Source organism: Magallana gigas, chromosome 2 (assembly GCF_963853765.1).
Source record: "Magallana gigas chromosome 2, xbMagGiga1.1, whole genome shotgun sequence".
NCBI lineage: Eukaryota > Metazoa > Mollusca > Bivalvia > Ostreida > Ostreidae > Magallana > Magallana gigas.
This window is the reverse complement of record NC_088854.1, coordinates 29,996,430-30,007,999: the sequence shown is the minus strand read 5'-3', so window position 1 is coordinate 30,007,999 and position 11,570 is coordinate 29,996,430. Positions and strand designations below refer to the sequence as shown.

At 32.0% G+C, this 11,570-nt stretch overlaps 2 protein-coding genes across 2 annotated transcripts; both read right to left on the bottom strand.

The window, feature by feature from the left end:
- Positions 1-3,455: 3,455 nt before the first annotated feature.
- On the bottom strand, positions 3,456-5,470 carry LOC105346434 (transforming growth factor-beta-induced protein ig-h3). Its single transcript, XM_034446215.2, has 6 exons — positions 5,220-5,470; positions 4,522-4,736; positions 4,230-4,416; positions 4,031-4,129; positions 3,831-3,944; positions 3,456-3,727 (listed from the first exon to the last, which is right to left on the bottom strand). The coding sequence occupies exons 1-6, from the start codon at positions 5,356-5,358 to the stop codon at positions 3,588-3,590; spliced, it is 894 nt and encodes a 297-aa protein (XP_034302106.2). The 5' UTR covers positions 5,359-5,470; the 3' UTR covers positions 3,456-3,587.
- Positions 5,471-9,146: 3,676 nt separating this feature from the next.
- LOC136272920 (transforming growth factor-beta-induced protein ig-h3-like) lies at positions 9,147-11,377 on the bottom strand. The gene is made up of 6 exons (XM_066076058.1): positions 11,195-11,377; positions 10,230-10,444; positions 9,937-10,123; positions 9,738-9,836; positions 9,538-9,651; positions 9,147-9,434 (listed from the first exon to the last, which is right to left on the bottom strand). Exons 1-6 carry the CDS (start codon positions 11,331-11,333, stop codon positions 9,295-9,297), a joined length of 894 nt encoding a protein of 297 aa, XP_065932130.1. The 5' UTR covers positions 11,334-11,377; the 3' UTR covers positions 9,147-9,294.
- Positions 11,378-11,570: the final 193 nt, after the last annotated feature.

Sequence of the window (11,570 nt, the reverse complement as noted above, 5' to 3'; positions counted from 1 at the left end):
TAGGTGGCATGGTCTTTCGTAAGTTGGGGACATTTATCTCTAGAAGAATTGACTACACATTCACCTATCTTGAGTTCATGATATCATTTTCGCCCTAAATTCATACAGCAGATTTTTTCTGAGACCATTTATTTTTAAGTAGGATTTGTCTATTTTGAAAGGTTATCATGTCATTAATTGAAAAAAAATCATTAACTAATTCTTGTTAATGGACATCAATAAAAGATAGACTTAGGATATGATTTTTTAATAGTATGGTATTTTTCTTTCTCTCTCTCTCTCTCTCTCTCATTTTCTCTCTCTTTCAGTCAATGTATGAAAATGAAATATATAAATAAGTTTCTTGTTCTACTTCATGGATCATTTGTATTTGTTACGCACTAAAATAATCAATGATTCAAACGTATGGAAATTATAATATGGTGTAGATGAACCAATAAGTGTGATTTAGAAAAATTGTTGTTTAATTGATAATGATTGCACTGAATGCGTAAATATTTTTGAACAATAAACATTTAAGAATCATCTTGCAAGTTATCCCAAACATTGATTATTGTGAAACATTTTCTAAAACAATTATTAATCTTTCATGTGAACAGAAAATCAAGATGATCTTTAGAGGACACAGGTACAATATTTTTAACAAGTTTAATAAATTACTCTATAATAAAAGCATGAAAAGATATAAGGATAACAAATCAAAAAGTCATTATGATATCAAATGTGATAAGATGTCTAGCAAATACAACTATCATATTACAGTGGGTTTTTTGTGAAAAACAAACTGTTCAGGATCCGTGATATTACAAGTAACTAATACTTTCATTAGAGATACGAGTAGCATATGTAATAACATTTTCACGTTTAGCGGCACACGTTAAACGTTTTACGTTTTGCTTTATCGCATAGATTGGATTCCTTCATGTTTTTGGAATGTAGAGGTCAAAATTCCTTATCTCTTATACCTAGCATTTCGGGAGGGGGGTGGGGGGTTGATTTTAGCAATTGGCGCATGATTAAAAATAAGAATGTATTTGTGTGACCGTTGAATTTGGATTTCAATCGTAAAATGCTGACAATATATTATAAAAGGGCTTATTCTTGTTCCGTTTTATTTTTCCTCGTCTTGACTTGCAAATTAAACGGTTTTGCACTGTTCTGAATATTCCAAAACAAAGCTGTATTGAAAGGGAGATACGTTAAAGACATTGAAATTCGCACAGACCTAAATTTCATGGTTGACAACGAGGGCAAAAAGCGCGGAAGGAAATCGAGGAAAATATTTCCTGTATACGGTAATCACATATGAAAAAGTATTCGTGATAAGTTTGTTCGATTTAGAGCGCGACCGTTGTAAGATGCAAATGTTTGAAATCTTGCTGTATGTCTTGCATCTATGTGCAACTCTTGTACACTGAAAGTGATTGTTATTAGATTAGGTGATAGGATTGCGCGAGTGATCAAGTGTTCGGACGAATGAACGGGTGCCATAGCCATTGGACATGTGGCGTTCATTCCATCAAGCTTTCAATTATACGAGGGTTTTTTTGTGTGAGTCAGCTGGGGTAACGTTTATACCGACCGTTTCCGACGTTTTTATTTTTTTTTATAAGCATTAAACAATCTTAAATTGTAAAAAAATATATATCTTTTAGAAACTTGATATCTAAAATGTCATAAGTATGTAGGTGTATGCGGAAGAAATGGAAAAAGTCGCTAATGCATTGCGAAAAAGGCAGTGTGCATGACAAGAAGTATTTTGCTGATGAGATATTCAGACCTTTTCCTCTTTTACGATAAAATAATTGAATTTTCGAAGTTAATGTGAAGTCAGTGTTCACAACCATTTATTTTCTGTTTGCTTTAATTTGTATTCTTTGATTTTACTTTGCAACACTTTGAAAATGTAATGCCTGTAAATACAATAAATTTTAACTACAACCTTCTTCATGAGAAATCCTTTGACAGATTTGGCTTGGATTTGTTTGAATGATGCACTACCAGTAACAATTATACATGTAAAAGTTTTGTAACTTTTTTCCATCCTTGAATTAAGGAAAGACATATTAGAATTTAAACGCAAATGAATCAGTATTCGTTTTACTTCTATAAAACATTTTCTAGTCCACAACATCGCATTTACTATACCTACATTTTAATCTTAGACAACGGAACATTTATGGAACAACCCCCCCCCCCCCCCCTTTCAACGCAGCAAGGAAGGAATTTATCCTACTAATAGCATTGAAAATCGGTTTATCTACTTTTGAAGATCATTTTTTTACTGTTGTGCTACTGTGATAGTTCTAAATTACTACGTTGTCAACGTTGTTTTGTCTTTTATTTCACGGATAATTTAGCGAATATAACGATGTCACTGTCATATCTTCAAGAACTGTTATCTTTGAAATTTTGTCAACTTTATTGACCACATTTTACAATCAAAGTTAATTTTGACGTCTGTGTTTATTTTCGTAAAATTATTGATTGGTCAATTTCAGTTATACATATAAATCGTCGTCAATTTTGTTATTATTTTTTTTCTTCTAAAAATTACATATTCAAGTTAAGTTTTATACAATAGAAAAAAGAGTGTTTTTCGAATCAATTAAAAAGACTAACAAAAAAATATGGTTTTTAAGGGGATTTTGGTTGAAAAAGTAAATGATGAAAAAAAAGGTTATCCATATGATAATTTTTTTAAGGTTTGTCTCGATTTATGTTCTTTTTTAATACAATAAAGCTATAAATCACATCGTGTCAGTTTAAACCTTCCTGAAACTAAAGCATTGCAAAATATTTTTAGGGTTAGTAAATAGACTGCAGCTAAACGAAATAAATGATAAAGTAAGATATATCTACTTTTTAATAATCAGTTACATTTGAAGCTTAAACAATAGTTCCAACCCGCGTCCTTGTCGAATTAGAAAGACGCGCTTGTAACATTTAATTTAGATATGTTATAGCCAATACTGGCCAAAAAAGCCGAAAGGAAAAGTGTAAAAGAAATAACATAACTATAATTTGTGTTAGTTATCTGCGTGTATCAATAGAGATAATGATCAAATGCCATATGTTATAATATTAAACAAAATATATTTGTTTTAAATACAACCTTTTTCATATCTTAATTTTAAAACTAACATTTTTTTGCTACAAAATGCGTGTTAAATTGAGAGGAATTTTAAGCATAAGAATCTGTAAAATAATGTTCGTGGTGGTTTCTTTTTCAAACAATTAAAAATCAAACTCATTTTGATGGAAAAGTGAACAAAACTATTCAATAGATTATACAATTTGCACTGAAGTGATTTTATGTTGTTATAATAATTCTTAAACACCATTAGAGCCATATATAGGTATTTAAGTTGAAATGTTTCATGAAATCATTTTGCTCAATGTAAATCTCAGTACCAGTAGTCAACAACCAGAACAATGGTTTCTTTTTTGTCAATGTTTATTGCAGATTTATAACGTTTTCAGTCAATAAAAATAACAAGCATATTCAATAACAAGTATATACAATTACAATGTGTGATCAAATGGAGACATGACTTCAAAAATGTCAAAATGGTTTGTTCAGATGATTATTTTTTCCCCAATATCGCAGAGAAAAGATAACGGGATGGAATAAGTACGTGATCTATGATGTGTACAACACCGTTGGTGGCGCTGATGTCGGCTTGTGTCACATGAGAACGATGATTAATAACAACACCATTAGTACCTGGAATATGGAAAATTTATTGTATTATTTAATTTAACGATGCACAGATATCTAAAATAACAATAAAGGTGATTGATACAATAACGTAAGCTTGAATACTTACTGCTGACTCCAAGTCTGATGACGTCATGGTGAGTATCAAGGGTTCTGAGGTATTCTCGGTTGTACAATCCAGCTGAGTATTCAGTGTGAGGAACGACGTGGTACTCCAGAATTTCTAATGAGAAAAAGAGAGATCTTGCCTGCATTTTAAATTTGAGTTGTAATCATCAATAAAGAAGATATCAATTGAGAAATGCATACCTTTAAGAAGCTGTGGGTTTCTTCTAAGGTTGTCCAAAACATGACTACCAAGTCTATTGAAAGCAGCATTGGTTGGTGCAAACACTGTTAAAGCATCTCCTGTATAAAATAGTGGGAATATTAAATATTCATTTTTTAAACAATGCTAAAAAAATAAAATTGGAAAAAAAATAATAATAAAACAAGCAGAATAATGAACCTTGTAGTGCCCCGGCCAATCCAGCTGACTGGACCTTAGATAAAAGAGTGCTCAAGTCGCTGTTGCCGGCCACCAAATCCACAATGCTTCCTGAAGGAGGCATCATCACAGTGTCAATCACGTGCACCATTCCATTAGAGGCGGTTAGGTCGAAATGTGTGATTTTGGATCCTTCCACTGTAACAACCTGCATGTACAAGCAAAAATGTCTTTGTAGTTTGAGCGATTGTATGCGAGAAGATAGGTTTGACGGATTTGGGTATCACAAAAAAGAAAACTTTAAAACACTTACGTGATTGTGATTATAGATGTTAAATCTGATTTTGGTTCCAGCCAAAGTCTCCAACTGAAGTTCATTGGATGCATCGGCCTTGTGAATGGAGCCTTTGACCACGTGGTATTTCAGTATATTTGCCAAAGCGGTGGTATCTCTCTGTAGACCATCAAGCACGGACTGGGGAAGTTTGGAGAAAGCAGCGTTTGTTGGAGCAAATATGGTGTACTCTCCTGTGATAGTAAACAGAAAATTAAAATTAGTAATCATTAGTAGAGATTGAATGCATTGTTAAATCCGGACTTAGTTTAGGGTCTACATGTAGTCATAAAATGATGTAATGAGATTTTGAAATTTGCATAGATTATGATTCACTTTTTTGGTTTCATTTGAGTTATATCATTTATTTGGTAATAGGTTAAATGTCACGAATATGTATTGTTTTTAAGGCAGTGGTTTGGAAAAACTTAAATAGTGTTTACATATTGTTTTATTTTATTTTTGAATGACAATTTGCAAGGTCCAGTCATTTTGAGAGCAAATGGGTGAAACATGTCTCGAATTGATATCATTTATTATTTTGAATATTTGAATTAAAAACAAAATTAAAACTCCTCTTGACCTACACCACTTGAGTTTTCTAGTAATTCCGCTTAGACAAAACAATTCAATAATTTAATCGTCTAATATATAATTTATTATTGAAATCAGCATACCTGACAGTAGAGCGTCGGCCAGACCCGCTTGTTTAACAAGAGCTATCAAAGTCGTCTCCCCATCGTTTTGTAGAACCTCTACCAGGTTTCCTCCAAACACACTCTGCACAAACACGGTCAAAGCTACAAAGGCGAGCATCGTTAGTGGCTATAAGTTGTGGTTTAGGTTTGTCAGGAAGGTTATGTGAAGACAAGTAAATTTTCGATACATTTATAGCATTCCAATTTATGTAACCATTTTAGCACCCGTCGTTGAAATGTGTCCATGGAAGTTTTCATAATACTTAAAGACACCCTGTGGGTTCCGATAGAGCCTTAGATGATTTCATTTCATATAAAATAACAAAATTCAGACATTTAAGTATGAATATTGCATGTTTATAACAAACACAAGTTTTATTTATGTAATTGTCAATTAATGCATTTAATATCGAGTTTTTTTAAATTTCAAATTTGACAGAAATCCCCCCGAGGACCTCTTTAGGTGGCATGGTCTTTCGTAAGTTGGGGACATTTATCTCTAGAAGAATTGACTACACATTCACCTATCTTGAGTTCATGATATCATTTTCGCCCTAAATTCATACAGCAGATTTTTTCTGAGACCATTTATTTTTAAGTAGGATTTGTCTATTTTGAAAGGTTATCATGTCATTAATTGAAAAAAAATCATTAACTAATTCTTGTTAATGGACATCAATAAAAGATAGACTTAGGATATGATTTTTTAATAGTATGGTATTTCTCTCTCTCTCTCTCTCTCTCTCTCTCATTTTCTCTCTCTTTCAGTCAATGTATGAAAATGAAATATATAAATAAGTTTCTTGTTCTACTTCATGGATCATTTGTATTTGTTACGCACTAAAATAATCAATGATTCAAACGTATGGAAATTATAATATGGTGTAGATGAACCAATAAGTGTGATTTAGAAAAATTGTTGTTTAATTGATAATGATTGCACTGAATGCGTAAATATTTTTGAACAATAAACATTTAAGAATCATCTTGCAAGTTATCCCAAACATTGATTATTGTGAAACATTTTCTAAAACAATTATTAATCTTTCATGTGAACAGAAAATCAAGATGATCTTTAGAGGACACAGGTACAATATTTTTAACAAGTTTAATAAATTACTCTATAATAAAAGCATGAAAAGATATAAGGATAACAAATCAAAAAGTCATTATGATATCAAATGTGATAAGATGTCTAGCAAATACAACTATCATATTACAGTGGGTTTTTTGTGAAAAACAAACTGTTCAGGATCCGTGATATTACAAGTAACTAATACTTTCATTAGAGATACGAGTAGCATATGTAATAACATTTTCACGTTTAGCGGCACACGTTAAACGTTTTACGTTTTGCTTTATCGCATAGATTGGATTCCTTCACGTTTTTGGAATGTAGAGGTCAAAATTCCTTATCTCTTATACCTATATATATATAGCTAGCATTTCGGGAGGGGGGGGGTTGATTTTAGCAATTGGCGCATGATTAAAAATAAGAATGTATTTGTGTGACCGTTAAATTTGGATTTCAATCGTAAAATGCTGACAATATATTATAAAAGGGCTTATTCTTGTTCCGTATTATTTTTCCTCGTCTTGACTTGCAAATTAAACGGTTTTGCACTGTTCTGAATATTCCAAAACAAAGCTGTATTGAAAGGGAGATACGTTAAAGACATTGAAATTCGCACAGACCTAAATTTCATGGTTGACAACGAGGGCAAAAAGCGCGGAAGGAAATCGAGGAAAATATTTCCTGTATACGGTAATCACATATGAAAAAGTATTCGTGATAAGTTTGTTCGATTTAGAGCGCGACCGTTGTAAGATGCAAATGTTTGAAATCTTGCTGTATGTCTTGCATCTATGTGCAACTCTTGTACACTGAAAGTGATTGTTATTAGATTAGGTGATAGGATTGCGCGAGTGATCAAGTGTTCGGACGAATGAACGGGTGCCATAGCCATTGGACATGTGGCGTTCATTCCATCAAGCTTTCAATTATACGAGGGGTTTTTTTTGTGAGTCAGCTGGGGTAACGTTTATACCGACCGTTTCCGACGTTTTTATTTTTTTTTATAGGCATTAAACAATCTTAAATTGTAAAAAAATATATATCTTTTAGAAACTTGATATCTAAAATGTCATAAGTATGTAGGTGTATGCGGAAGAAATGGAAATAGTCGCTAATGCATTGCGAAAAAGGCAGTGTGCATGACAAGAAGTATTTTGCTGATGAGATATTCAGACCTTTTCCTCTTTTACGATAAAATAATTGAATTTTCGAAGTTAATGTGAAGTCAGTGTTCACAACCATTTATTTTCTGTTTGCTTTTATTTGTATTCTTTGATTTTACTTTGCAACACTTTGAAAATGTAATGCCTGTAAATACAATAAACTTTAACTACAACCTTCTTCATGAGAAATCCTTTGACAGATTTGGCTTGGATTTGTTTGAATGATCCACTACCAGTAACGATTATACATGTAAAACTTTGTAACTTTTTTTCATCCTTGAATGAAGGAAAGACATATTAGAATTTAATCGCAAATGAATCAGAATATGTTTTACTCCTATCAAACATTTACTTATCAACAATATTGCATTTACTATACCTACATGAAAATCTTAGAAGAAGAAACATTTATGGAACACCCCCCCCCCTTTGAAAGCAGCAAGGAAGGAATTTATCCTAGTACATGTAATAGCATTAAAAATCGATTGATTTACTTCTGAAGATCATTTGTTTTACTGTTGCGCTATTGTGACATATCTAAATTACTATGTTGTGAACGTTGTTTTGTCTTTTATTTCACGGATAATTTAGCGAATATAACGATGTCACTGTCATATCTTCAAGAACTGTTATCTTTGAAATTTTGTCAACTTCATTGACCACATTTTACAATCAAAGTTAATTTTGACGTCTGTGTTTATTTTCGTAAAATTATTGATTGGTCAATTTCAGTTATACATATAAATCGTCGTCAATTTTGTTATTATTTTTTTTTCCTAAAAATTACATGTTCAAGTTAAGATTTATACAATAGAAAAAAGAGTGTTTTTCGAATCATTAAAAAAGACTAACAAAAAAATATGGTTTTTAAGGGGATTTTGGTTGAAAAAGTAAATGATTAAAAAAAAGGTTATCCATATGATAATTTTTTTAAGGTTTGTCTCGATTTATGTTCTTTTTTAATACAATAAAGCTATAAATCACATCGTGTCAGTTTAAACCTTCCTGAATCTAAAGCATTGCAAAATCTTTTTAGGGTTAGTAAATAGACTGCAGCTAAACGAAATAAATGATAAAGTAAGATATATCTACTTTTTGATAATCAGTTACATTTGAAGCTTAAACAATAGTTCCAATCCGCGTACTTGTCGAATTAGAAAGACGCGCTTGTAACATTTAATTTAGATATGTTATAGCCAATACTGGCCAAAAAGCCGAAAGGAAAAGTGTAAAAGAAATAACATAACTATAATTTGTGTTAGTTATCTGCGTGTATCAATAGAGATAATGATCAAATGCCATATGTTATAATATTAAACAAAATATATTTGTTTTAAATACAACCTTTTTCATATCTTAATTTTAAAACTAACATTTTTTTGCTACAAAATGCGTGTTAAATTGAGAGGAATTTTAAGCATAAGAATCTGTAAAATAATGTTCGTGGTGGTTTCTTTCTCAAACAATTAAAAATCAAACTCATTTTGATGGAAAAGTGAACAAAACTATTCAATAGATTATACAATTTGCACTGAAGTGATTTTATGTTGTTATAATAATTCTTAAACACCATTAGAGCCATATATAGGTATTTAAGTTGAAATGTTTCATGAAATCATTTTGCTCAATGTAAATCTCAGTACCAGTAGTCAACAACCAGAACAATGGTTTCTTTTTCGTCAATGTTTATTGCAGATTTATAACGTTTTCAGTCAATAAAAATAACAAGCATATTCAATAACAAGTATATACAATTACAATGTGTGATCAAATGGAGACATGACTTCAAAAATGTCAAAATGGTTTGTTCAGATGATTATTTTTTCCCCAATATCGCAGAGAAAAGATAACGGGATGGAATAAGTACGTGATCTATGATGTGTACAACACCGTTGGTGGCGCTGATGTCGGCTTGTGTCACATGAGAACGATGATTAATAACAACACCATTGTTACCTGGAATAAGGAAAATTTATTGTATTATTTAATTTAACGATGCACAGATATCTAAAATAACAATAAAGGTGATTGATACAATAACGTAAGCTTGAATACTTACTGCTGACTCCAAGTCTGATGACGTCATGGTGAGTATCAAGGGTTCTGAGGTATTCTCGGTTGTACAATCCAGCTGAGTATTCAGTGTGAGGAACGACGTGGTACTCCAGAATTTCTAATGAGAAAAAGAGAGATCTTGCCTGCATTTTAAATTTGAGTTGTAATCATCAATAAAGAAGATATCAATTGAGAAATGCATACCTTTAAGAAGCTGTGGGTTTCTTCTAAGGTTGTCCAAAACATGACTACCAAGTCTATTGAAAGCAGCATTGGTTGGTGCAAACACTGTTAAAGCATCTCCTGTATAAAATAGTGGGAATATTAAATATTCATTTTTTAAACAATGCCAAAAAAATAAAATTGGAAAAAAAATAATAATAAAACAAGCAGAATAATGAACCTTGTAGTGCCCCGGCCAATCCAGCTGACTGGACCTTAGATAAAAGAGTGCTCAAGTCGCTGTTGCCGGCCACCAAATCCACAATGCTTCCTGAAGGAGGCATCATCACAGTGTCAATCACGTGCACCATTCCATTAGAGGCGGTTAGGTCGAAATGTGTGATTTTGGATCCTTCCACTGTAACAACCTGCATGTACAAGCAAAAATGTCTTTGTAGTTTGAGCAATTGTATGCGAGAAGATAGGTTTGACGGATTTGGGTATCACAAAAAACGAAAACTTTAAAACACTTACGTGATTGTGATAATAGATGTTAAATCTGATTTTCGTTCCAGCCAAAGTCTCCAACTGAAGTTCATTGGATGCATCGGCCTTGTGAATGGAGCCTTTGACCACGTGGTACTTCAGTATATTTGCCAAAGCGGTGGTATCTCTCTGTAGACCATCAAGCACGGACTGGGGAAGTTTGGAGAAAGCAGCGTTTGTTGGAGCAAATATGGTGTACTCTCCTGTGATAGTAAACAGAAAATTAAAATTAGTAATCATTAGTAGAGATTGATTGCATTGTTAAATCCGGACTTAAAGTTTCTTTTAAATCCAGGTGAAATAATCTGTTTGTTGCTTGAATTTCATGCATATAATCGTGATCATTTATTTAAAAATTTAAAAATGAATTTTGTTTGCAGATCAAATTCAGGAGGCCGATCGGATTGTCTTTTCTTTTTTTTCTTATTTTTTTTTTTTTTTTGGTTATTTGTTTTGGAGAAATTATACCTAGAAAAACCCTCTATACTTTAATCATTTGTAATATAAATCATTTCTATCTTCAGTCAGCGTTTACTGTTATTAGAGATTTAGTTTAGGGTCTACATGTAGACATAAAATGATGTAATGAGATTTTGAAATTTGCATAGATTTTGATTCACTTTTTGGTTTCAATTGAGTTATATCATTTATTTGGTAATAGGTTAAATGTCACGAATATGTATTATTTTTAAGGCAGTGGTTTGGAAAAACTTAATAGTGGTTACATATTGTTTTATTTTGAATGACGATTTGCAAGGTCCAGTCATTTTGAGAGCAAATGGGTGAAACATGTCTCGAATTGATATCATTTATTATTTTGAATATTTGAATTAAAAACAAAATTAAAACTCCTCTTGACTTACACCACTTGAGTTTTCTAGTAATTCCGCTTAGACAAAACAATTCAATCATTAAATCGTCTAATATATAATTAATTATTGAAAACAGCATACCTGACAGTAGAGCGTCGGCCAGACCCGCTTGTTTTACAAGAGCTATCAAAGTCGTCTCCCCATCGTTTTGTAGAACCTCTACCAGGTTTCCTCCAAACACACTCTGCACAAGCACGGTCAAAGCTACAAAGGCGAGCATCGTTAGTGGCTATAAGTTATGGTTTAGGTTTGTCAGGAAGGTTATGTGAAGACAAGTAAATTTTCGATACAGTTATAGTATTTCAATTTATGTAACCATCTTAGCACCCGTCGTTGAAATGTGTCCATGAATGTTTTCATAATTCTTAAGGACACCCTATGGGTTCCGATAGGGCCTTAACTGATTTCATTTCATATCAAATAACAAAATTCAGACATTTAAGTATGAATATTGCAT

Excerpts from the sequence above, each read along its gene's own strand:
- LOC105346434 (XM_034446215.2), bottom strand. The coding sequence starts at position 5,358 with ATGCTCGCCTTTGTAGCTTTGACCGTGTTTGTGCAGAGTGTGTTTGGA. Across the intron at positions 4,417-4,521 it reads ACATCTATAATCACAATCAC|GTTGTTACAGTGGAAGGATC; the intron begins GTAAGTGTTTTA and ends TTGTACATGCAG. Across the intron at positions 4,130-4,229 it reads ATTGGCCGGGGCACTACAAG|GAGATGCTTTAACAGTGTTT; the intron begins GTTCATTATTCT and ends TATTTTATACAG.
- LOC136272920 (XM_066076058.1), bottom strand. The coding sequence starts at position 11,333 with ATGCTCGCCTTTGTAGCTTTGACCGTGCTTGTGCAGAGTGTGTTTGGA. Across the intron at positions 10,445-11,194 it reads GGCCGACGCTCTACTGTCAG|GAGAGTACACCATATTTGCT; the intron begins GTATGCTGTTTT and ends TTACTATCACAG. Across the intron at positions 9,435-9,537 it reads CATCAGACTTGGAGTCAGCA|GTAACAATGGTGTTGTTATT; the intron begins GTAAGTATTCAA and ends TCCTTATTCCAG.